We start from the raw sequence: 26124 nt of genomic DNA on the forward strand, positions 1-26124 counted from the left end.
CCTAGATCCAATGAGTGGTAAGTGTTCCATTTGTTCTCATGAGAGATGGATTCATGTGAATCACTACTCATGAAACATAAGTCAATGAGTTTGACTTCAAAACTACAAAATTAAATCTTACTAGCAATATCATGATATTATCAATGTTCACTATATATTGAGAAATCCTTGATTATTGATACTATAACATATTATTTTGATTAATTAATTATAATAATATTAGTACATTATTAATTAATTCTCATAAATTAGTCATTTAACTATTGTTATTCTAATATTGATGGTACAATGATCTACATGTCCAAGATGGTATTCACAATAATCAAATAAGTATTTACATGTATTAATATATTTGTACATACATCAATTATGGTACGTGAAATTCCAACACCTATAAAATGTTTAACTTTCATGTTTAGACCAAAATGAAAGGTATATGAACGAATCAAATAAATGGAAAAAGCTTAATACAATAAATTATAAATCCAAGTAATGATATAGATTCAGTTCATGTTTACTTGAGATTTGGCTAAGGCAAGAAGCTCTAATGGCTACACAAAAGCCATCGAGCATTGGAGGCTTTTGCCAAAATAAGTAACATGATTAGAATAAACTCAGAGGAGAAAGGATGCATTTATTACAAAATGAATATCGTTCCACTTTTGCACATACAAAAGTCCACCATGTCTTCTACACATTTTGGTTTCCTTTCTACATATAGAAAAATGTGAGCTACTTTCTAAGTATTGTTTATTAGGTTGTGATCATAGTTGTGTACTATTACTTATTCCTGACATGTGGAATAGAAAGTTGACGTGTTAGAATAAAATTTGCAGGTGGACACTTATTTTCTCATTAAGATTAGATGTGAGACAACATGTTATGGGCACAAATCATACAATATTTGATATACTATTGAATGTTAAATTTGTAGGCAGAGGTAATATTTCACTCACACCATGGGCCACTACCATTATTGTAGCCATCTAGGAGTATTTTATGGTAAGTTTGACACATGCATATAATAATCTAACAATGAAGGGAGATCAAGACATCACGTAGATCTCACAAATGAGCGGCTATGACTTCATCCCTCTTTATTCATGCACATCATGCATGATACATAAGAACAATAATATAGACATAATTGTAACTAAACAACAATAAAGTGAAAACATATACGAGAACATAATCACATACCCTCACAATATCTACTAGCATACACATCAACTATGCATTATCATTAATAACCAACATTTAAGTATTTCAATCATAAACTTTTCTACTAACTCTACCATTTATCCGTAAACAACATTAATTAGCTCTAATGCTATTAACTATCATCTAATCCAAATATTTTGATCTATTTAAGCCAACATATAAGCATCATCAATTATCATGTACAACCACTAATGAATAACAAAATCTCATCAAAGATTATCCACTAACATCATATAATTTCACTTAATGCAACATATGTCTCTAGCTACATTAACTAATATTTAATATCACATATACTTACTTCATATCATTTGTACAGTCTTAAAAAAGAAGTTAAATATTCAAATCTTATATCCCACAACAAACAATCCCATTTATTGTCACTATATAAATCTAAAAACACATAGCTATAATAGAATAAAAATTCACATTTCATTTTGTATCTAAAATATACTCTCAAAACCCCAAAACACATAGCTCATAGTAATAGTCTAATAGAATAAAAAATACATTTCAAACACATAGCTCATAGTAATAGTCTAATAGAATAAAAAATACATTTCATTTTGCATGTGAAGTATATTCTCCAAGAACTTTTCTAGTTCACCAAAAACACACAAATTTGAATATTTTCATTACTCCGAATCAAAATTAGCCTCCGTACACGATGGATCGTAACCTTTTCCCCAAGAAAATGGGCAGTCTTTATTAGAATCCCCTCGGAGGCTCAAATATCTCCGGAGTGGGACGGCTGAATTCACTCCTACCGTCGGGTATAGCTACCGTAGGCAGTGTCTGGTTTTTTGAGCCTGTTTAACGCAGACCTGATTTATTTTGGACAGAGAGAATTTGGATAATTGTTCAATTCTAATCAAGAGTTTGTGGCGTAACGAGAATCTGTTAACCCGTTGCCCCAGGTATTCTAATTCATCTTATTTTCAGATTCTCCTGGGTTTTGTGAGCAATTTCTGTTAGCGTATCTGGTTGTTATTTTCAAAGTTTATCTGAAGCATTTGACTTTGGAGTTTTTCTTAGGCGAGGGCTTTCAGTTTCACACTTCCACGTTTGCATCTGCTTTGCGAGATACCAAGAATACAGTACATAATCGAAGCATTCACAACCGTAGAAGGTACGAGTATTCTAGAATTTTCATTCTTTTTTGCTTTGCTAATTATTAAGTTCTTGGGTATTTTCTTTAGGGTTTCAGCTTTTTGTTTCTTTCCACATCAAAAGGTTTGGATAGAATGTGAAGGTGAATTTTATCCCTATAATATGAAATTAATGCACTAGAGCAACGACGGACCCTATTATGAAGAAAATTTAAATTTTACTTTTCCAGAGCCTTAAGCCCTCAGAATATAGTGTATAATCGAAGCATTTACTACTATACAAGGTACTAGTTATATAGAATTTTCGTTATTTTTGAGCTTTACTATTTATCGAGCAATGGGGTATTTTCTTTAGGGCTCAAGCGATTTATTTCCTTCCACATCCAATTGTTTGGGTAGAATGCGAAGGTGAAATTTATCCGTACAATACGAAAACAATGCATTAGAGCAACGCCGATATCTATTATTTAGAAAACGTAAGTTCCATTTTTGCAGAGCCTTATTCTTTAAACGAATTCTGCTTATATTTAGCCCTCAGTGAATTATCCATTAACGCTATCCGTACACATGCAATTAGGCTAAGACTGCTCAGAATATATTAGTAATTATAGATATGATCTTATTAGATTTCCCGTTTATAATAATTCACCTAACCGCATGGCATGGTCATTGGCATCTTAAAATTTTAATTTTTTTTTCACGAAGAATTCTTTCCTTTTAGAGTACTCTCGTCAACGATTTCAACTTATTGAGCATTTTTTGAGTTGTCGTTGAGAATGACGTTTTTGTGATGCAATTCAATTAGCATGTCTATCACTTTGGATTCCTAGATAATTTTTGGATCATGAGAGATGGTTATTTTAAATATAAATTTACTGCAAAAGCAGTGGCACGACTTTTGATTACTAGATATATAAGGATGATAAACATTAAATAGATCAAATTTCCACAATCCATTGTTTTAGTTTGATTTGTTTCTGGATACGATTGTGTAAAGATTTGTACCATCAACATTTCGAATTTTGGATCACTTGCTCTCTTTCATCCTGACGATGGATCACATAGTGTGATTCGAAACATTGATGGTAAAAATCTTTACACAATCGAATCCAGAAACAAATCAATGTAATACAGTGAATTGTGGATCACTCGCTCTCCTTCATCTTGATGATGGATAACGTAGTGTGATTCGAAACGTTGATGGTAAAAATCTTTACACAATCAAATCCAAAAACAAATCAATGTGATGATAAACATGTTATACTACAAATCATTACTGCTATTTTGATTTTCTACATATATTGGGATGATGTAGGATAACATACTTATATAAATCATACTGCAAAAGCTTTATGGCGTGTCAGGGTATTACTGTTGAATATAAAGTTGACTGCAAATAGTAAAATACACTTTATATGCTTGCAAATTCATGACAAAGCATTATATTTCCTCTTAGATAAACTAGAATGACATGGCATAGTTGCTGTTAACATCAATTTGATTTCAAACGCTAAATTCCATTTTTAATGTACTTGCTAACTCATTGTGAATCATGTAATGCAGTTCCATTTATTAGTATTAGTTCCGCTTTGCATTCCTAGGTAACATTGGAGACATGAGATAAATAAGTATAAATTTGATTGTCAACTAAAAAATCCCTTTTCCATAGATTATGATGTAAAACAAATCCTCACAATGCTGTTGAAGTGTATTGTATTTTCCTTAATACAAGTCAAATTTATTCACAATATACTTTTGATGGTTAACATGAATTTGACTTCAAGTGCCATCCCTCTTTCAATGCATGTGCTAATTCATGGTGAATCATATATTACTCTTCCATTTGTTACTATCAGTACCACTTTGCATTCCTAGGTAACTTTGGAGAACATGGGATAATTAAGAATAAATTTGACTGTTGACTTAAAAGACCCTCTTTCCATACATTAAGATGAAATACAGGTCATCACAATGCTGTTGAAGTATAAATGTATTGTTCTGAAAACAAGTCAAATTTATCCACAACATTCTTTCAAGCAAGTGAGGCCTTTTGCATGTAATTTTTTTTTAATGCTTAACTGTAAATTAGTTCCACTTTATTTACCTTATTATTTCATCTATTGTTTGGTCCAGCTACTATTGTATTAGATGCATTATATTTTGAATATGTTTGTTTACAAATAACAGAATATCAAGGATATTACAACATTACAAAGCAAAGAATGCTGAATTGAATACTTATATTATGGAGAGAGTAGGTGAATGATAAAGTTTGACTTACTATCTTTAACCATCATCATTTCAATTAAAGATTCTATATGCAAAATGTTCTTCATGCTTTATTATAGTTGTTTGAAAACAATTTTGATAACATGTTTAACATGTCAAATGTTACAATCCTAATAAGAATACTCTCTGCATATGTTTTGGCAGGCGAGGACATAAAAGCTAAATAGATATAAACAGATTATGGCTCCATTTATTCTGAAGATTGAAGGTGCTATTATATTAGTTTGACTGCAATGATTGGCCGCAACTTTCTCTTTATCTTCTTGTCTCACTTGGACGGGCAGGTGGATTCATTTCTGCCCTGTGTGGAAAGGGGGGGTCCTACGACAACCAATGTTGTGGAAATCCTTTCAAGGAAAACCCATGAGTTGTGTCTTGACTCAACAAATCCGTCATTTTCATTAGGTGTAGGAGAAAGGGATTCAAATCTTCTCAAGAGCCCTGGTCCAAATAAGCAGTTTATCAGTGGGCCTCAACCTTTTTTCTCATAGAGATTTCATATTTGAATTATTGTTACTCTTGCTAAGTCTGCCCATGGAGAATGTATTTATTGAGCACTCTACATTGGCCACTTCTTCTAAGGATATGCAGGCCTCCTCCGCATCTGTTCCAAATGAAGAAAAGCTTTCTGCTACATGTAAACAGCTCTGTTTGGGACCAAGTCAGAGGTTCGAGGATGTGTATCCTGTGGAAGGAGCGGGAGAAGCAATACTGGAATCTTCTGGCATTAAGGTAAAACTTACATTTTAGGGTTTCATTCTGAGTATCAGCTTAACAGATACACAGTGACTGTTGCTATTTATTAGTCATCAGTGCTTGAGCTTTGTTTAAATTTTACGTACAACCAAGCTGTCTGATCAAAACGATGCTTTTGGAAAAAAATGAAAAGAATGTCATAACTATAGAGAACTGAATCATTCCACTGATGGGTTATATTTTAGATGCAAAAACATGAGGCGAACAGCCTTGCTAATGCTCAATAAACAACATATTTATATAAAGCAAAACCATTTAATAGCACCAGGAAAGTACCAGAAATAAATATACAATCATTGATTATATTGAAGCAAAAAGTAAAAACATAACTTTCTAAAAATTGCATTTAGGGAAAATAAAAAAATATTCCAGAGAGATTGTTGTTGATATTCAATCTTCCCTTTCTCAATGTTACCAAAAGCTACTTGCACAGTGTTCCTAGAATCTACTTGTTCCAAACGTAATGAACAATGGAAGTATTGAGTTGTTAATTGAAGGACACATATAAAGTGTCATATGTATCGCATTTAATACTGGTTAAAATCAATTTAAAATCAATTAGTCGGATGTATGGAAATGTTTCCTTTCTAGTGATGATGGCAGGGAGGCTGCAGGAGGATACTTTGTTTCTTTCCCATCTGGGAAATGGCATTCTGAGGGGCATGCACCCTTGTGGATCTAAGTAGCTCTGCAAAACAATATCTGGTCCTGCTTTATCATTAAGCTGTTCAGTAGCTCTGTCCTGCATTGAAAGTCTATTCCCTGGAAAATTGTTCTACCAAGTGGAAATATGTATATTAAAGGAGCCTGCTGCCCTCAGTAGAAAGCTTCAAAAACCCTTTGGATCACACCCCACCTCTTCTGAGAGAGGAAATTTAGATGGAAAGCACCTAACCCGTACTTGCTTTGGTTAAGTAATCCTATCTCTTGCATAGAGCCAGTTCTATATTGTTATAAATTGTAAAACAAGAGCAGTTTGAAAACACCTACCAATCTTTGACCTCAGTAGCTTTCAGAGACAGTTTCCATCCACACTTCAGGACCTCCATTATATTAAGAATTACTTGACATTGCTTTCAAGCCTTTGAATGAAATTTTCCATGGTACACATGATGAGTTGAGTTTAAACTGCATTTGGGGAAGGGAGAGAAGTTTTTACAGTTTAATTAAATTCAATCCATAATTCACCAGAGTTAAGATATTAAACAGGGGAGACAACACTTGAATGCTTCATAGCATCCTCCCACCTGTCCTTTTTGTGGTTGCAGCTTTACTGTGAGCTCTGATTGCCTCTGGTTTCTTTAGAGTCTTAGACAAATTGAATACCTCAGTGGGGATATGATCTAATACACTTCTGTATATATTACTATGTTTTAGACTTGAGCAGTCAATATTTTCTATTGTCTATTGGGTCAAGACATCTATCAAGAATCCAAACTTCTAATTAGAAACCAAAAATTGGAATTCATTCCAACAACCAACTGAAGAAATGGATTGACGAAATCTTCCTTAGCAGTGCCGAAGTTCAAAGGCTTTGACCTTTAAGTCTTGTTGGAACCTTTAATTCTTGTTGGAAATTGAGGTCCAAAAAATCATCAGCTTGGAGAGGTATGCTTCACAAACAATCATGGTCCTAATAAATCTTGTAGAAGATTTTGGCACCCTACACTGCATTCATACTTGATTGTGGTCCAATTCATTTGACAAACCAACCCTTCGACACATGAGTTCCTATGGCTGTCTTGACCACAAAATTGTGTTGAGTATTAGCAAAGATTTAAGCTATTTAAAAAAATATTATCTCTTAAATCACTAGCTTCCAAGAAAACATAACAACTTTTAATCCATTTGAGCTTCTAGTTTTGCCTTCCTAATAATGGATTTGTCTATTTGATGCTGGTGAAGGAAATTAATTTTGTGATGAGAAAGAAACGAGGTACTTTTTTCTTAGCCTTAACCAACATCTTCCATAGTAGAGGAAGCCATTCATTTTTATACAAAATTCTTGGTAGATCGCTGCTCACTATAATTAATCTATGTACATGCATTCATCACTATCTGTAGTAACTCTTAGATTTTCACTTCAGTAATTCCTTAGTTGTTCTTATCACCTAAGGTATGGATAAATGATTTAATATTGCATGATAAATTTGCTGGCTAGGTTTGTGAAAATCTTACAGAGAGAACCTATTTTCTCAAGTGTCTGCCTGTTAGTAGATTGGATATATACATAATTGTGAAATCAGAACTTTTTATTCTTGTCATCTTGTAAGAAATCCAAAGAAATTTTAGTGTGTTGGATTTTTTTGTATTGGCTTCTTCAAAGTGAATCTAGCTATTTATGATGATAAGTTGAGTAGCATATTTGGCAGCTAGGCTTTAGAGATATTCTTTATGATAGTGTAGTTAAAGCTGTATTTATTGTTGAAAACTTTTTGCCATTTTGGATGAGGATATTAATGAAAATGCTCTGTGGCTTATTTTTCATGTCATTATCGAATATTTTGAGCCAACTTGATGTTATATATTTCTTTACAATGCCTTAACACTGTTTCTTTATTCTTACTTTCTAAATCTTCGTTCTTAGTGTCTGATTTGAAGTAGAATATGCTATTTTCCTTGACTAATAAATGTTCGTAATCATGTTTAGGAATATTATGACAAACAGAAAGGAATCCTCAATAACAGTACACGAGAAAATTCATATGATTTTTTGTTCTGCGCTATTTGTCATGATAGAATCATGCTAGAGGAGATTGCTCAGATTAAAGGTTGTGAGCATGCTTACTGGTTTGTCCTAAACTCTTTATTCACTGTTCATTTTTAATCTGATTTTTCCTTTCTTCTGCCATTTGTTTGGTTTTACATTTGTTTTTTTTTTTATGGTTGAATAATGTTGCTTGCAAATAGTTTTGTGGGTTTGAACTTAAATAAATTATGACTATTTTTTTAATGATTTGACTTGTATAATTTGTACATATTTTTGATGATCTCCAAATATTTTGTAGAATGGAAAATGAAGTTTGTTTGCAAAAATATAAAGAAAGGAAATGAATTTTTACTATAGTGTCTGCAAAGTCTGCAAAGCCAACCAGTCTATGGGGATGAATAGCAGCAACAAAAAAGCAACTCACAAACACAACTCTGAAACAGAAGGCCTCCCTATAGGCACTATGAAGTTTTAAAGCCCATTTTGACTGTGGATCTTCTATTATGAATCACGATAAAGTAGTATTGCAGTTTTGTACAGCGTCGCCTCTAGCTACTTTTGGAATGGAAAATGATGTTTGTTTCTGGAAATAATAAGAAATGAAACAAATATTTTATTAATGTCCACAAAGCCAAGTGGTCTATGGGGGATGAATAGCAGAAACAAAAAAGCAACACACAAACTCAACTCTGAAATAGAAGCCCTCCCCAAAAGCCCTATAAAGTTTTTGAGCCCATTTTGATTTTGGATCTTCAACAATGGATCGTGATCAAGAAGTTTGCAGTTTTGTCCAGCCTTGCCTCCTCTAGCAAGTCATTTAAATTATTTACTCAGGTTTTGTTGTACTTGATATGGATGTCATTGTATGCTGAGTGCTCAATCACAGTGCCATTCTGCTCCCACAGTTCCCTTGATGCCAAATAGGAATTTTCTCATGTCCTACTTCTTAGGTATTTTTCACTTCCAAATCCTTAATCTAAGATGACATGAACTAGTCCTTAACTGTGGCATCAACATTTTCGCTTTCTGTAGAGTAGAAATATCACACCACTTCAAAAGGTAGTTAGGCCCCTTGGGGACTTGATGCTCTCCTGTCCACTCCAAGCAAACTGTTGAGGTTCCTCAACCTGTGAGTGATATGTTTGGGAGTGGTCATAGTTAACAGATTGAGATATTTAAATAATACGCATCAAATAAATAGTTTGCAATTGTTTTTTTGGCTAATCATCCTCTCTACTTAGGACAAACGTGGTCAAGGACAATAGTGCAGCACACTAGCTTTAGATAAAGAGTATTGAAGTCTATGGTAGAAAGGTGCTAGACAAATAAATACATATATGTTTTTAAAAAAATTTAAATGTGACTTAACCAAAGTGCATGCAAATGTTTAAATTACTAAAGTAATGATTAAAGAGGTGAAGAAAAATGAGAGATACAAAAGACTCCATGAAGCCTCCATCATACTCAAATTCTTCCTTCTTGTACCTGCACACATGCAACCGAGGATGAAAATGTTGGGTGGTTGTGATTAAAAGTTGCCATTGTCAAGCTTGTGATTTAGTGTTTCCATCTCCATGGACAATCATGATTGATTAATGGAAAGGTAATGAAAGCACGAAATGAAAAAGAACAAGAAAGGATACTACACTAAGCAAGATCAAAGATGAAAAGGAAGTGAAAGAGGAAACCCCTCTTCTACACCATGAGCAAAAGGCTTGCTGAAGTGAGGAAGAGAGATGGACCTTTTATGTTGGTGATAATGGTGGGATAGAAGATGCAACCAAGAATGAGAGAGTATGCTAAGAGCTTGTGAGATATTTTAAGAGGGTAAAATTGCATCCAAGAAGTTGTCAGATCCAACAAGAGGACCAAATAAAACAAAAAGGAGGAATTTAAAGAGGACAGGCTTCCTCCCAAAGATGATGAGCATCTAGAGGGGCGTTACATTGCAAGAATTAGGAGTTGTGACATCCCAACAACAACCTAGACAAGAGTTTTGTGGAACGAGTGTGCAACACAAACATCTTAGGTGCATGTATCCACAAATAACTTTTGACTTGAGGGATGAGGAGTGTAGGTGGCAAGAGGTGGCAAAGTGGTTTGAGCGGGTTGATTAAATGGAACATGACCCTTTTTTTAATTGGACTGAAGTAAATGGAACATGCAATTTATGATGTTACATTTTGTACCCACTTTAGTGAGCACGAATCATACAAGCAAAACTAGAGAGGATGGGGTTGAGAGGATTATGCCTAGATGTGAAGGAAAAGCCAAGTCTTTGCTCCACGTGGAGTTACTCTCAGGGAAGAGATTTGAGTTGAACCTTTTTGAGATAGTGTTGATCTGTATTATCACAACATGTTAGCTGTAGACAAACATGCTAAAAAAAGCAAAAAAAAATGATACAAAAGTGATCATAGATCAAATGTTGATTTGAGATTAGTCATAGATTATGAGATAATGATCCCTGATATACAAGATTGTTGGGATATTTTTAGTATGGATGGCAAGTTGTGTTATGATAGGTAGCCATATGAATAGTTGGCATGTAATTGCGACCGACTATGTTTAGGATATACACATAAAAGATACAAACATAAATTTAGATAAACATGTAGGGTTTTGGCAGGAGCTAAGATAATGGATACACTCATATTTTGGAAAGAAATGCAACAAAAGATTTTGGATTAAAAATGATGATAATGCAAATATAATAGCTACCTTTTAGAGTGGGATGTGTCACGCCAAGGGGAACACAAGGCATTCTAAGGAGAAGAGTCAAAGGGATTTGATTATCCAGGGTCAGTAGAATTCATGGCACATGAATTGTTCATCTTATCCCAGATGGGGTTAGATCGTATGAAGAAAGTCACATGTAGATAGAGATTGAATATAAATTTAGGTCAACATGGAAGACCTAAATGCCCCCAACACTTTGCATAGTCCCTGATGGAAACCTAGTTCTTTTTAAAGAATTAGGTCCTTCATTTGAAAATTTACATGGAGATATAGTTGTTAGACTCTTCTAGCAGTGAAGATATCACAGATGTAGCAATTAAGACCAAATTCATACAGTGATGGCATATATACCAAGGAAGTCAAATTAAAGAAAGCTTGATCACGTGCATATGCTCGGAAAGGTGAACAGCAGATTACCATACATCAAACAAATAAACAACATCAATCATATTACCAAAGAGCAGTAAAGTTAAAAATGAGATGTTTATTTGATGAGCCCTCACTCATTCATTTATACTCAACAAGCAATATACTTGATTTGTATGAAAAGTTTATTACAGTATATAATACACTCAAAGATAATGCAAACTTTACAATGCAAACTAGTGACCATACATGCAGATATTCAGATATAAAAGAGGTATTATGTGGTTTAAAGCTTATTCCAGCAGGCATGGTAATCACTCTTGACATGTCGTCTTAAGTATACAGGAGGAGATAGCATTTATACATCATTCTGAATATGAAGTGTTTCCAGTGAGCAAAGAGAAATACAGGTGAATATTTCAGTAAAACAGTGGCTTATATCATATGTACAATATAGACCTCTGCATTGCTTTTTATAAAGTCTGTAGTTGAAGAAGGTGATCATTCAGAAGACAAAGGTCCTTCCATGAATACTGCTGACAATGTATAGGAAGATGTACAGATTTCTCAGGATCAGAAACAAGTCTCAACCAATTACATCAATATCAGCTCTATAAATTACAGGGTTAACATATATGATGTCAAAGCCATAGTGTGAATAAAATGAGCATGTGCTGTGTAAATGTAGTGAGCATTTAATATAACAAAGTTATATGAATTGGCGGCATTTAGAGGTGTTCAAAGACGATCAACAACCATAAAGACCAATGAGAACATTCACAACGGTGAAGTCAAAACAATAGCATAGAAGGAATCTTTTATGGCAAAACTTTTGGAAGACGTCAGGAAATTGTTCAATAGGTCCTCTATGTATTGCAATCTCAAGTGGAATTACTCTACACTGGGACATGGGAGTGCAAATTGTGGCATACTATAGGCGACGATAGCCTTTACGGAGAAATTGCAAGCTTTTCACTTCCATAGATAACAGGAGTCTTCTATGTAAGAGTGCAGAGTAAATGCACTGAAAAATAACGTTATTGCCTGGAGTTTAAACTTGGAATATAAGTTGAGGATAATGGGAATAATGGCATGAAGGAAGCTCCAATATCATGGTCATTCATGACAACATCAAAAACTCGTCTGAAAGTTTTAATTCCTTGTTTCTATATGTCTCCTGTGCATTGATTGAAACTCCAGTGGTTTCTGCACGAGTCAATGGAAGGATGCAGCATATATGAAAATTCGATTTGAAGATGACTTTGGCTAATAGAAATAATCTTTGGCTAAAATAAATAATCTGTGGCAGTTTTTTCAAGACATTATTATAAAATAAGATTGTGATTAAAGTTCAAAACAAATATCAATTTTCAAATCGATGGTAATTTGCTTAAAAGGCAATAACATGTAAGTTTGTTATTATTTGCCGGCAAAACACCATATAGCCCAATAAAATACAAGGAATTAAATAAAATGAAGAGATGCCATTATAATAAGAGGTAAAATATTGTTTATTTTAAAAGAAATGACTTTTCACTTTGAAGAGTTGCAACCTCAACTAAGTGAGTTATAAATAAAGAATTATTGAATAAAGAAAACAAGACATATTCGAAAATATTCGATATTCACAAGAAGCATTTCATATTAATTTGTATGGAGGAATAAGGGCTTAAATATGACTTGTAATATAAATTCATTTATTTTATTTTAATAATAAAATAAAATGTCCTTTGTTAATTTCTAAATGGCATGGAGATTTAAAGTGCAGATGATTCGTCCTTCGTAATTATTTTTTGAATTTTGTGTACAATTTAAATGTCAGATAAGTGGACATGGTCATTTAGCATCTTGAACTTGATCATCACAGATATTGTGAAATATCAAATTGTTTCTGTATCTGTGTCCTGTTCTTCTGCCTACCAGAGGAGTTAAAACTCAATCTGGACTAATTTAAGATTGCGTAAATATTTGATTTGTCTCATCTTGATTATTTAATTGTTGACAGTATAAGTGCATATAACATTATAAATTTGTATGTGACAAATCTTCATTGAAGTTGACTCTATTGCTTGGATAAGTAGGGCACTAGTCTTTTTATTATTGAAGTCAGAAAATCTATATCTTCCTTCTTACAAACATCAAATCCGTTATTTACAAATATTATACTATTCATCTATTTCAAATACTCAACATTCAGTTTCATTTTGATCGAGTTCAAGTAGTTTGCCAACCGAAAAATTCCAAAGCTTAAATTCGCTTTAGAAAAGCTCTGAACCAAGTGATCAGGTGCGAGGTGAAGGTCTACTCGCCTAGGTGTAGTAGAACCTGAAGTGCAGGGGAATCCTATTAGACAAGTGGTAGGCTCTTGGATTTCCAATTTGCAGTTTTGGGAACAAACAGTCTCCAAAGGCTAATAATCAAATATGACAAAAAGAAATGATGGAACAAATAGAGAAATTGCATGACATATATTATTAACTGTTTTGGATAAAAAAATGATGATAATGCAAATATAATAGCCACATTTTAGAGTGGGATGTGTGACACCAAGGGGAGCACAAGGCATTCTAAGGAGAAGATTTAGAGGGATTTGTTTATCTAGGGTTAGTAGAATTCATTTGCATGTGAATTACTCATCATATTCCTGATGTGGTCAGATCTAATGAAGAAAGTCACATTAAGATAGAGATTAAATATAAATTTAGGTCAACATGGAAGACCTAAATGCCCCCAACACATTGCATAATCCCTAAAGGCTAATAATCAAGATATGACAAAAAGAAACAATGAAACAAATAGAGTAATTGCATGACATATACTATTAACTATTTCCAAGTACCTATGGAGTAACTTGGGTACTTCAAGGGAGCACAAACATATAACAAGCACAAAAGATGTCGAGTGTGGTCTTGTTTATGCCTCCCATTTTTTCTTGATGCCTTGATCATAGCTTTACCAAGGTTTTTAAACTTTACATTTCACTAGTAGTCATCCACAAGTTTTTGTCCTTCCAATTGAGATCATAATGGGAGGGAGGGTGAGTGTAAAGTGAAATAATCGCTAAGGCAACAAGGGGTGCTTTACTAGTAGTAAGAGACAAGGATGATGCTACCTCAACATGCTCATCTAATAGGTCCTTTGAGGCAAGAGTCAATGACAATGTCAGGATTCCTTCTAAAGAGTCAAACATACACTTTGTGAAGGAGTGAGGTGACAAAATTAGAGGCTATGGAGCAAGAGCTACATTGTCGACTGTTGTTAGAGGGCTGGTGATAAAATCTGGAGAAAGTGGGGGTTTAGATACAAACCAAGAGGTTGTAGGAATAAATTTCCTGCGATGAAATTGAGGAACAAGGTCCTATTCGAACTAATATTTAGGCTGTTGAGGCGAGGGCTTCATGTCAATCGTTGCAAGTTTGGGAAAAAATGATAGGAGAAAACAAGGTCACACTAGATATCACTTGTGTATGGACCATGTCTACAAGCTATGGAAATAGAGGGACACTTGGAAGAGTGGTAATGAGAGGTGGCTCAAAGGAAGGAGGGATGAACACCTGCATTTGCTTTAGATGAGCCTTATCTACATTCCCTGGAGCAACACAGATAATGGAGCAGATGTTGATGTAGGGATGGCAAAAGCAATAGGGATTGAAATAGGCACAAAGGTAAGGGGAGCATAAGTGGATACTTAATACTCACCCTTGGTCTTCAAGGTAGACTCACACTGACAGGTTGTTGCTTGTAAATGATGCGTACAGTTGTGCACAAGTTGGTTCAACATAGATAGGCTCTAGGAACGGAAACCTAAGAATACCTTGAGACATCTTGTGTCGCATGGGGAATCAATTGTGCAGTTGCCAATGGAACACCACTGATGAAACAAGAGGAGCACTCAAAAGCAGGGAGTATAATCTTTGTTGAACCTTTCCCTTTTTTGCTCTATGAGCAGTTAGATGAGCAAGAGTAGCCCTTGATGGTTGATAAAAAGGTGCTAAAGGAGAATTGTAAGGTTGTGGAAAACACTTACCTGTGCTATATATATCAAGATAAAGCATATTTACAAGGATAAGAAGCTCAAATTTACGGTGGTCCTTAAATTTCAACAATATGGGTGCCTTTCCTTTGTCTATGCTAGACATAATCATAGACAAAAGACACCACCATGGGTTGTGATGGAGACTTATTTTAATCTCCATTTTTTACTATGAAGAGTAAGCAAAACTGGAAAGATGGCATTGGAGCCTAGGTTACAAGAATGATATCATCTAACAATTTGAAATATGGCATCCACTGAGAGCAACTATCATATGCTCGTCTATGAATAACTAGCCAGGGTTGCTGTTAAGCAGCAGAATGAACAATCAGCCATGATCCGTTTAAAGAGAGCTTCCTCAAATATTGCTATATTAAAAAGGAGTATTAACTGTTATCTTTGGTTAAGATTATCATAGATGAGGAAGACCAGAAACTGAGCAAACCCTTATCACCAGAGTTGATATACCAGCCTCAGGAGCCTCTATCTGAATTGGGCAAATTGTGGTGCCCAGGTTTCTGCCAAGATATAGCAGATAAGTTCAATTTGTCATTGTTCAGGCCTGTTAATAATCTGCAGCAAATAGTTAAGCATTTGTATAGAGGCAAAGATCTTAATAGACCAAGTCAAACTGCATATCCAGAAATAATGGTCATTATATTACCAGCTGACAGAAAATCGTTCAAGTGAATAATTCCCACAATTCATATATATTTGCAAACAATGATATTTATGAGTCAGCTTCAGGCAAACAAAAGAAGTGGTCAAATATGAAGTGAGAATGCATGACATGGCACAGATGGAGTTATCATACAAAATATGTTGCAGAAGAAAAGTGGGAAAGATAAAGATATTGCTATGCAAGAGATGGTGCGTTCAGTATCAGCAAACATGTCATAGGAGAATATTGCACAGAAAAAGGAAGAGAAAGCTTCTACGGACCTAACAAATGCAATGTCTACAGACACACATATGTGGTCTCTGCTTAGTGACTCCACACAATTGATAGGGGAATTCGAGGTCAATCACATGAGTCACCGAGAGTGGGAAATCAGACGCTGTGATGATTCCATCATGCAAGTTAAGGCAATATGTACATTTATTGTAACACATCGATGCCATAATAATCCTGCAATTGTGTATGACAGTTGAATCTTCTTGTCTCCTAATAAATATCACACATGGTTGAAGGCTGTAGATCATCGGGTATGTGTGGAAGCTGAGCAAAGCAACAGAAATAAAGAAGCAAGAAAAATAGTAATAAGATGTATAGTGATGAGCTTCAACCTTCAACAGCCACGATGGAGATGGTGCAGCGGCAAGGCATTTTTAATAAAGAATATATACGATATAAACAACGATTTGGTATTCACGGCAATTATATATAATGGAAATTTCAGTTGAAGGAGCCTAGGTGGATCTGGAATGTGGGGAATGTGAGCAAAATATGTTTGTTTGTTGAAGGCAGAATATTTGATGACATACAGAAATAGCCAAACAAAACCACTAATCATAAAGTGGTGATTCATATCTAACAATTCTTTGTTTTGTTGCAGGCTCATGAGTGTTCAGGGAACAGAGGATGAGATTTTCGAAGGCAAATGTTACAAAACCAAAGTGCGGAGGAGAAAGGATTTGTGCGGATGAAAAATATGGGACTCCCAATGTGCTCGATTGTGAATTGAGAGCTTCACGGGAGGAATTGAAAACAAGTCACAGGAGTATATGCAGGCTATGTGTGTTGTTAGGCAAAAAAGTTTCAAAGAATTCATCCTCGTTAACAAAGCATAAAACTACATAACTCATTGGTTTTTATTGTTAAATCAATGCAACATTTGAATAGTTGGTTATTAGTTTCAAAGGAGTGCGTTGTTTTGGAATGGTTACACACCTTTTCATTGGTTATAAATATGAGATGTAAAAAACAAAAGGCAATTCATAGTCATATGCAAGTTTTTACATATCCTATGCACTTTGATATATTATATCCTTTCATTGGCAAAGGAATGAATTTTTTGAACTAAGCTCGTGGATTCGGATCATTGAGTGCGATTTTTCTATGCTATTTTGGAATCTAATTGCATTGGATGGATCATTTGTTAGGAGTGTCTTCATTGCAATTTTAATTCCGATATAACCAGTAAGCGTTTTTTATTTTACTTATTTGCATAATTTTTTTAGAAATTTAAAATTATTATTAAGTTTTGTCCTTAATAAATATTTTTATTAGTTTCTATAAATATTTTAATATTCAGACAAGTGGATTGGATCGTTAGTGCATTTTAAACTTGATATACTTAGATATTATGAAATATTTAATTGTTTCTGTATCTATGTCTAGTTTGTCTCTGTATCACAGGAGTTAAAGTGCATCCTACACTAGTTTAAAATTGCATTCGTGTAATTGATTTGTTGCGTTTGGATTATTAATCTGTTTATAGTTTAAATTCATTGAACTTTACAAAGTTGTACTTTTCAGCTTATAATATTGACTCTGTTTGCCCATTCAATTAAGCAGTGGGCTTTATTATTACTCTTAATTCATAATCCATATGCTGGCAATTGTTTCATTTCTTTCCTTTGAAGAATTAATATATTCACTTGTTGCATTAATCTATACTTATTCTTATTTTAAAAACATTCATATATTCATTTATTGTTCTCAGTTCATAATTTGCAAGTTAAAAAGCTTTCTATAATTCTTGCCATTTTGGAAGCTTTCATTATATTCGTGTTCTAACCAATCTACTATAAGGATCTTGGACTTGAGTGATTTGTTCAGGATCATGTACACATGCCTTAGCCTTGCAGAGCCAGATACACAGGGAACTCGAATTTCATTGTTTGGTTTCGTCAAGTTAGCCATAACCGGTTGGATATCCCAGCGTCGAGTTGGCAAGACTTGTACGATTCCAATTTACAGTTTTGGGAACCAACAGGTTGCTTGGCCTTTGGGGGACGTGGAAGCCTACCTTGTAGAATAGTCTTGTCCTTAACTCTTGACAGAGAGGGAATGAAAGATGAAGCATGCTGCAATGCAAGAGTAAGCGAATTTTGCAAAGTTAGTTGTAGGAGCCAAAAATTAGAGGGTTGGATAGACTTAGGTGCTAACTCCCTTGGCTTATACTTGCGATATGCCTTGTAGTATTTCATCATAGTTCAAAATCGTGTTCCCTACCACTTCTTGGCGAGGCAGAAAAAGTTCTCGGCAAATATTAGAGATAGATTGGCAACTTCTTCGAAAAATATTGGGAATTTTAAAAATGACTTAAATTTAATTAGAAATGCATTTTTTTTGCGAAATTCAATAACTAGATATGTCTAATGAGTTAGTAAATGAGTAAACAAACCAAACAAGCTGATGTAGATATATATAATTGCAATATGTAACAAAATTGCATCCTCGTGGAATGCCAATGGTTGGCAGCCATATTCAAAGACTCTGAACTTTGAAGCAAATGAAAAATAGTAATTTTTCTTTGTAAAAAGAAAGAAAATACAAATGTCAAGTACAATATGAAACTAGTCTACATCTTCCTCTTCCCCCTCCCATTAAAATGATTTTTTTTTAGAAAATTTACTTGTGAATCTGGTTTTGCTTGAAAAATCTCTTCGAATCTGCTTCAAAACCCACTTGCAAATAGTCTACGAGGTTGCCAAAGACTATTTCTCTCCACCAAAAGCCTTCTTGTCTCCTCCAAACACTAAAAATTGCAAAATAAACAATGAATGCGGAAGTCATTGGGCCTTCTAGTTTTACTAGTGCCACCCACAAGAAGTAGTTAAATTATTGTGAGAAGTTTGCGATTTATCATAGAGAAGTGGCCAACTTATTAGTGAGAATTTAAGGTCTTTTTGGCTTAAATATCTCACGAGAAAATTGCAAGTTTTCTCATTTTGCAAAAGTTCTTGTGAGAAGCAGATATATCTGCCACTTCTCGGAGAGATTTTAATCTGATGCTTTGTACAATAGATCCTAATGAGGAAGCAAAGGTCCAACTAGAGTATGCCAGAAATGATTGAGGATAAAGCCCCCACATGACACTAGTGATTGATGACACTAGTGGTTGATATTTAGTTCCTTGGATGATGTTCAATGCCCTCATGGTAAAACCTTAAACATTTTCGCAATATGAAGGGGATTGCACCCAATAAAATAGCCATGGAATGTCTAGCTTTAGAGAGAATAAGTTGGAATCATGGATGAGAACAAGTGTGCTAAAAACCTCCTTGTGTGCTACAAGAACTAGCAAGGTAGCCAATCCCATAGGGGGACAGAAAGACCATCATGTGTATGGAGGTTATGGTACTCATCATATCTCGCACATTGCAATTCATTAATGAAGAGAGCCTTCCTTGTTATCACATCGACTTTGCATGCAATCTATAATACCTCCAATGGTATTACCAATAGTATTATCGTTGATCTTGGTCGAGATGTAAAGAGGAGAAAGCTACCCACAAAATTTCAAGTCAAGAGATGTGAATGATTTATCCATTCTTGTAATCTCAAGTGAGATTGGAGTGGTGAAAATGTTCACATAAGGACAATTACTCATTGAAGGAGAAGATCTAGAGATGAAATTTAGATCTGGAACTCATTATTAGGTTTATCAATAGACTTGTTTGATTTTTGTTTCCCATCTCAGAGTTGGATAGCATTTGTATAGTCTTGGACTACATGTTTCATATGCGTACAACAATCAATGTCATGGCTAGATACATGGTGATACTTATAGAATTGAGCCATCATACCAATGTGGGTATGGGTTATCAAGCATAGGTCGTATCTTTGGAAGGGTTACAAGGTTATCTTATAATAGCTTTTTTAGAATACTTAGATAAGAATTGAATAATAAAACACTTGATGACATTGGAGTTTTGGTGTGCCCTTCTTAGTTGCTTTTAGGATTTTTGATTACATTTGCAACAATCTTATTCTTCTTGGACCCATTTGAGGAAGATTCTCTTTCTAAATTATCAGCATGGAAATTTGGAGCAAGAGCTTTGGATTGAGCCAATGCGTATTGGTAATTAGTGAGAGTAGTGCAAAGATCAGAGAAAAAGGCCTTTTACCTTAGTGGTGGCTGCAAACTATTGATAAATGTCCATCGAAGGTCGCCATTAGGCAGGATATAGGGGATTTTGGATGATACAAATTGATATATTGAAATGGAACTGGTCAGTCTCTCATTTGGTGTAATGATTCCTTAGAATTAGTAGTTGTGTAGTTGAGAAAATACACTACAGTAGGAGTCCTTTGATCTCCTTCTTAGAGGCTCTGCTGTTGGCTTTCACTGTACATAAAAGATTGTCCATATATTTTATAAATATATATCTTTTTTGATGCCTGTGACTCCTGATATGTTTTGCAATTTATACAATACTAAGAAATAAGGCATGACTATTCAAGACATTATTTGGTCTTGCCCTAATTGCCCAAGAATATTAAAACATGGTTATTATGTTTAGTCTAGGCATAGTTTATTAATGCTTTATTGCCAGTTTATTAATATTGTGGATGCTTTGCATTACATATTAAATATTAGAATATGATTAAATATTAGTTTACTAAACATTAAATTTATTAATATGACTGCTAAATATATTGATTCATTATTAGCAATCCACATTTTATTAACAGTGTGATTATATTTTTAGAATTATAGTTAATTATCCATATTAAATTAATCATATTTCGTATTTTATATATTTATATAATATATTTTAGTTATAATAATAGTTTATTATGATCTTATTTATTTATTTATCTTTTATTAATATATATATATATATATATATAAAATTTATATATAATATAATTATTATATAGTACTTATATTTTATATTTTAATAATTATTTGTTATCAAATCTAATTTTAGTGGGGATATCACATTTGGCTTTTGTTTTCAATGAACAAGGGTAGTGATGGTGACCTTGCTACCAATGTTAGCCTGAAATTGTCTTAGGAATGTTTACTAATTGGTAAAATTCTTGCATAGAATAGTCTGACAAAAAGCTATACAATTCTAATGTGGTTCCTTTGAGAGACCGAGAGAATAACTTTACTGGAATGTTGTTTCAATTGTGGAAATCATTGCATAATGTATTAATGCAACCTACATGTATATGAGGATCTCCATCACCATTGTATCGATCAAATCTTGGAATTTCAACCCCTTTGGGTAGGGGAGTATTAAGAATATAAAGGGCTAACATACTACGGTAGTAGTATGGAGGAATCGATGATGAATTAACAACACTAGCAAGGTTGGCAAGTTGTTGCATCTGCCCTATATTATGCAATATGGTGCTGAGGACTGGTTCGTTAGGCAAAGGAGACAAAGGTGGATTAGCCATGCCAATAGAGAAATGGGTGATAGAGGAGTTATCAGTACCAAAATCCATATTGATATTGACATTGACACCATCGCCAACACCAACACTAGGGCCAATAACGAAAGTAGGAAGCAACATGGAATACCACAAGGGAACTTTAGAAATATTGATACTAGAAATGTTACTTTCAGATAAAGAATTAATGTTAGGTCTTGATTCCACCATGTGGACCAACACTTATGCATAGTGACACCAAACAATAAATGAGTGATAGTGGACCAAGCGTCTTGAGGATTAAGTAGAAGGCACACTAGATAGGAAAACTTTAAAAGTCCTTCAATGTTTCCTCAAGGGATTGTTTTTGATCGAATCGAACTGTTAGAGTAGATTTGTGATGCACGATAGGAGGAGAATCAGGAGGAGAATTCGTTTGAGTATTATCTTGAGAGCTAGATTGTGAACCAGATGCAGTAGATATCCTAAGACTCAAAGGCAAAGAATGTGATCCGAAAGGGGAAGGTCCTTCTCGAATCTCACCACAGTTCTTGGAGGAGTCCTGGTCATAATGCTCATAGAACTTCACAACACTTTGACAACTGCAAGAATGACCAAGAAGGTAGGCTGATGGAGGAAAGTTGTTTTGTGTTTTGCTAAAAAGTTTTGATAGAAAGTGAGGTTCTTGTTAGGCTTACCAAAATGTAGAGTAGAAATATTTAACCATTCCAAAAAGGCGGTCATATCCCTTTAGGACTCTAATACTTTTCTGTCCATTCCAAGTGAACTGTCAAGGTTTCTCAACCCCCGAGTTTCTTCACCGAGATAAGTATGTGTGTGACTGCTGGTAGTTCATGGATTGAGTTATTTAAATAACATATTGGAACTAAACAGGTTGCAAGAGCTCATTAGCTAACCATTTACCACCCACACATGTGGCAAGGATGACAGCACAGTGTGCTAGACAAAATACAAAAGTCCTTACCAAAAATGCACTTGACATAAAATACAGTCTGCTTATTTAATGTGTTCTAACCAGAGTACATGCAAATGTTATTGATGCAAGCAGAAAAAATATTTCTGTATGTTGTGTAAGATCTGCTCGAGCTTCTGTTTTGTTAGTGCTTTTTGCATGGGAGCTGTGGCCTTAAGTTGAAGAGCCATGGATAGAGGACAAAAGCAGAGGGACAAAGCTTCCATAGAAACCCACCTTTTGTGTGTCGCAAGGGAAAGCTTTGTTGTGGAATGAATCCCAAAACCTTTTGCATGCAATGTCTTAGACTCTTAGCTATGTATTCACACAGGAAGAAAAAGACATTCAAAAGCCCCAAGCATATTCTTACTCTTTTTCATAAATGTTTGACTGCTTAGGAACCTTGTAAGTCATATGGAAATGCTTGTTTAGGTGTTGCAACCTTATACTAGGATTTTGCCCAGTATCGTGTGCTCTACTCACCCTGGCAATAACATACACTTCCTTAGGTTATTCTTGAAGGTTGTAGGGAAGTTGAACTGCGAAATATATTTGAAGGCTGAAGAATAAATCCACTAGCAATGCTCAGGTAGTCTTAGGAGTTCCATACTGTGGTGAACCAGGTCTGTTTCCTCTTTACCCTTTTAAATTTTTGTAGCTATGGTTTTTATTGGATGCTTATTACTCTACTACTTATTATCTTTGCATGTCAGTATTTACTTTGTTGCGATTCACATTATGTTGTTTGGATTAGTTGATTACTTGTTGACCTGCTTACAATCACTATCTTAGCCAACTGTCTACTTGTCCAATACATTGTCTATAAGCATTTTCTAAAAAAAATGTTTATACATTCTGTCTTTCAAGAGGGGCCTTCTGCCTCCTCGTTGTTTAGATGGTAATATTATTAGACCTAATTTGGTGCATACCTGACTTTTCATTCTTGAAAGAATTGAATGAGGTTATAATGAAGTGGGTACACGTATATTTAATTTAGTGCATGGAAAGGAAACCGTAAGAGTTGAACCAAGGATTCTCAAGGCACGGGGTTTCTTACTAGTATGTTAAAAGCTTAAATTTGCAAATTATGAGGGCATGCTGCCTAAGAGCCCAAGTATGAGACATTTGAGAAGCAACAAAAAACCATCAAAGTGAGAAACACATGCTTGCAACTAAAAATAAAGCTAGATCAAGCTTGGAGGAATCAAAGGAGGATTTTATTTGGAATCACAGCCCAAAATTAAAAAAGACCAAATGGGGCTGTGATCAATTTTAAAGAAGTCAGTTGTGTAAATTGGTGTTGCATGACATGTAAGGGTAAGATAGTTGGACAGATCTGGTTGGAGATGCCAAGTGTGGAACAATCAAGGTCGTGAAGAAGCTTTAGGTTGGTGTTTGAGGCAGAGTTGTATAGCCTAGACTTAGAAGTGGAGCATATTAAGGTTCAATAGCTTATGAGCCTGCAAGAGGGACAGCTTAAATGCCAGCCAAGGGGCACATTGAAGTGGAGATGTTAATGATTGATCTTATATAGCATGCTGCTGTGGTGATGGGCCTGGAGAGGAGATGTATGCAGTTGGCAAAAGGGACATTGTATCAAGCTTTGCAGATCAAAACATGGGTGGTGGCTCGCATGTTGAGGTGTCTCAAGGCTAAAATACCTCAATTTTTGAATGGTTTTTGGGGAACTTTGTAGGGAAAATGACAAATTTTATAAGTTCACAAATTATTTTTTAAAATTACGTTTTATTGGCCAAGAAAAAATTATGTTTTCTGGTTTTCATTTCTGATTTATGCAGAGATTTTTGTTCTGATTATTCCTAACTGTAGTTTTTCCCTAATCCAACTTTTTCCCAATTCAATTGAAAAAGCTTTTGGTTTCCCAATACATTTTCAAGAAAGATTTTTGCTGCTACAATGTGGATAATGCATGCAAAGATGATTGCCCCATATTTAGGACTAATGTCAAGTGCAACTAAGACTAATTATATGTCAATGATGTGGATATTCATGGAATACTCCATATTTACAGAATACTTTGGAGAAACGATAAAATTATCAACTGAAGAATAACAGAATGATTTGTGTTCATAGTATTACTTGTTTTTTTGTTTTGTATCGAAGATGTTTTTTTATAGCAGACGACAGTGAAAATGGGTCGTCACTGGAAAATAAATGAATTTACTCTAGATGACTGACTTTTGATGTTTCTGGTTGCTGCATTTATAGTGTAACATGTATCCTGAGATGGGCTTCTTATAAAGCAGAATGTTGGTGCCCCCAATGCAAGCTTCCTTTTTCTTTCCTCTTTGTCTACAAGGCATTGGATGGCAGGTATTATTTGGTCCATTATATGCTTTACTTTTGCTTGTTTATTATGCTCAGTTATTCATATACTGTCAACTTTTTTAATTCCTCTTATGTGCTATATTTTAGCGTGCATGATTACATGTCTGAGGAGAGTGTGTGCCTGCTCTTGAGAGCTGCTTGGTTCAAGCCTGTTCCGATTGAATTTAAGGAGGTGGTTGAAGAGAATGATGATTGGCAATATGAAGACGATATCTATGATGAACACTATTACACATCAAATTTGCGGTTGGGTAATCGACGTTGGGGTGATAATGGATATGTGCGGGCAGGTCGTAAAGAAGCCAGGCCTGTAGTAGTTCCTGAAGGGCGTAGTTATGAAGATGACACAGGTAGCTCATCGACAAGGCCAAAAAAGGGAAAAGAAATTTCCAAAGATGCAACAGGTCGGCGAGCAAAAAGAGCACTAAAGCGTGAAGCTGCAGACAAGGAAGCTGCAGCGAAACATCAGCAACACTTGCATAGGCTTGGGCGTAACTAGATTATCTACATTTTGTGCTTACAGAAGATATTTGTGTTTATTTCTATACTGTTATAAACCTTTTGTTAAATACATCTAGAGAAGTATACAACTACTAGTGGACGGATTGGAGAATACATTGCTCGTGGGTCACACATGAAAACACAGTCACATCCTGTTAATAATTTTTCGTACATTTTAAACATAATCACATCCTGTTAATAAAATTTCCTACATCTAAGCATTTTCTGTTTCAAGCTTTTGAGTGCCATGGGATATTGTAGCATTTTCTTTTAACTCTCTAGGATTTCCTTGATATTTCTTGGAGCTCTGCCCTACCAAACGAATGCCATTGCTTCTTGTCTTTGTAAATCTCTATCTGTAATCCATTTTGGACATTGTTAGTATCAAAGAAATGCTGACTGAAACGATTCTTGAAACATTAGATACACAAATATAGGTTGGCTAATGTAGTCAAAGATGGACTTAATTGAACACTCCCTGGTAATCATTGGGTAACCTTTATAGTTGAACTCGTAGGACAATGTTATTTTTCAAATGCAAGAAAATCTCAAAATTTACAATTGAAAGCAAACAATTTGCCAATGTTGAAAGAGGCGAAAAATTGAAAATAAAGAAAACTTTTATTTTAGAAATATCTTCAAAATTTGAATGTTGTGTATGCATTTGGTGGTTACAAAAGTACTTTAATAATTCAAAACTAATGAACCGACTTTATTAATCTACATGGAAAAGATAATGGGAAT

General features: G+C 34.6%; 1 protein-coding gene across 1 annotated transcript; it reads left to right on the forward strand.

Annotated features, from left to right (window-relative positions):
* The first annotated feature begins 1960 nt into the window (after nt 1-1960).
* On the forward strand, nt 1961-25614 carry LOC149542695 (uncharacterized). Its single transcript, XM_089797574.1, has 6 exons — nt 1961-2138; nt 2257-2350; nt 4764-5351; nt 8026-8165; nt 24760-24864; nt 24967-25614. The coding sequence occupies exons 3-6, from the start codon at nt 5154-5156 to the stop codon at nt 25376-25378; spliced, it is 855 nt and encodes a 284-aa protein (XP_089653700.1). The 5' UTR covers nt 1961-2138; nt 2257-2350; nt 4764-5153; the 3' UTR covers nt 25379-25614.
* The last annotated feature ends 510 nt before the right edge of the window (nt 25615-26124 follow it).

Source organism: Cupressus sempervirens, chromosome 8 (assembly GCF_028749045.1).
Source record: "Cupressus sempervirens isolate cs-2001-9-10 chromosome 8, ASM2874904v1, whole genome shotgun sequence".
NCBI classification, from domain to species: domain Eukaryota; kingdom Viridiplantae; phylum Streptophyta; class Pinopsida; order Cupressales; family Cupressaceae; genus Cupressus; species Cupressus sempervirens.

Coding starts and splice junctions, on each gene's coding strand:
- LOC149542695 (XM_089797574.1), top strand. CDS start 5,154: ATGGAGAATGTATTTATTGAGCACTCTACATTGGCCACTTCTTCTAAG. Junction 8,166..24,759: donor GGTTGTGAGCATGCTTACTG/GTTTGTCCTAAA, acceptor CTGCATTTATAG/TGTAACATGTATCCTGAGAT. Junction 24,865..24,966: donor TACAAGGCATTGGATGGCAG/GTATTATTTGGT, acceptor GCTATATTTTAG/CGTGCATGATTACATGTCTG.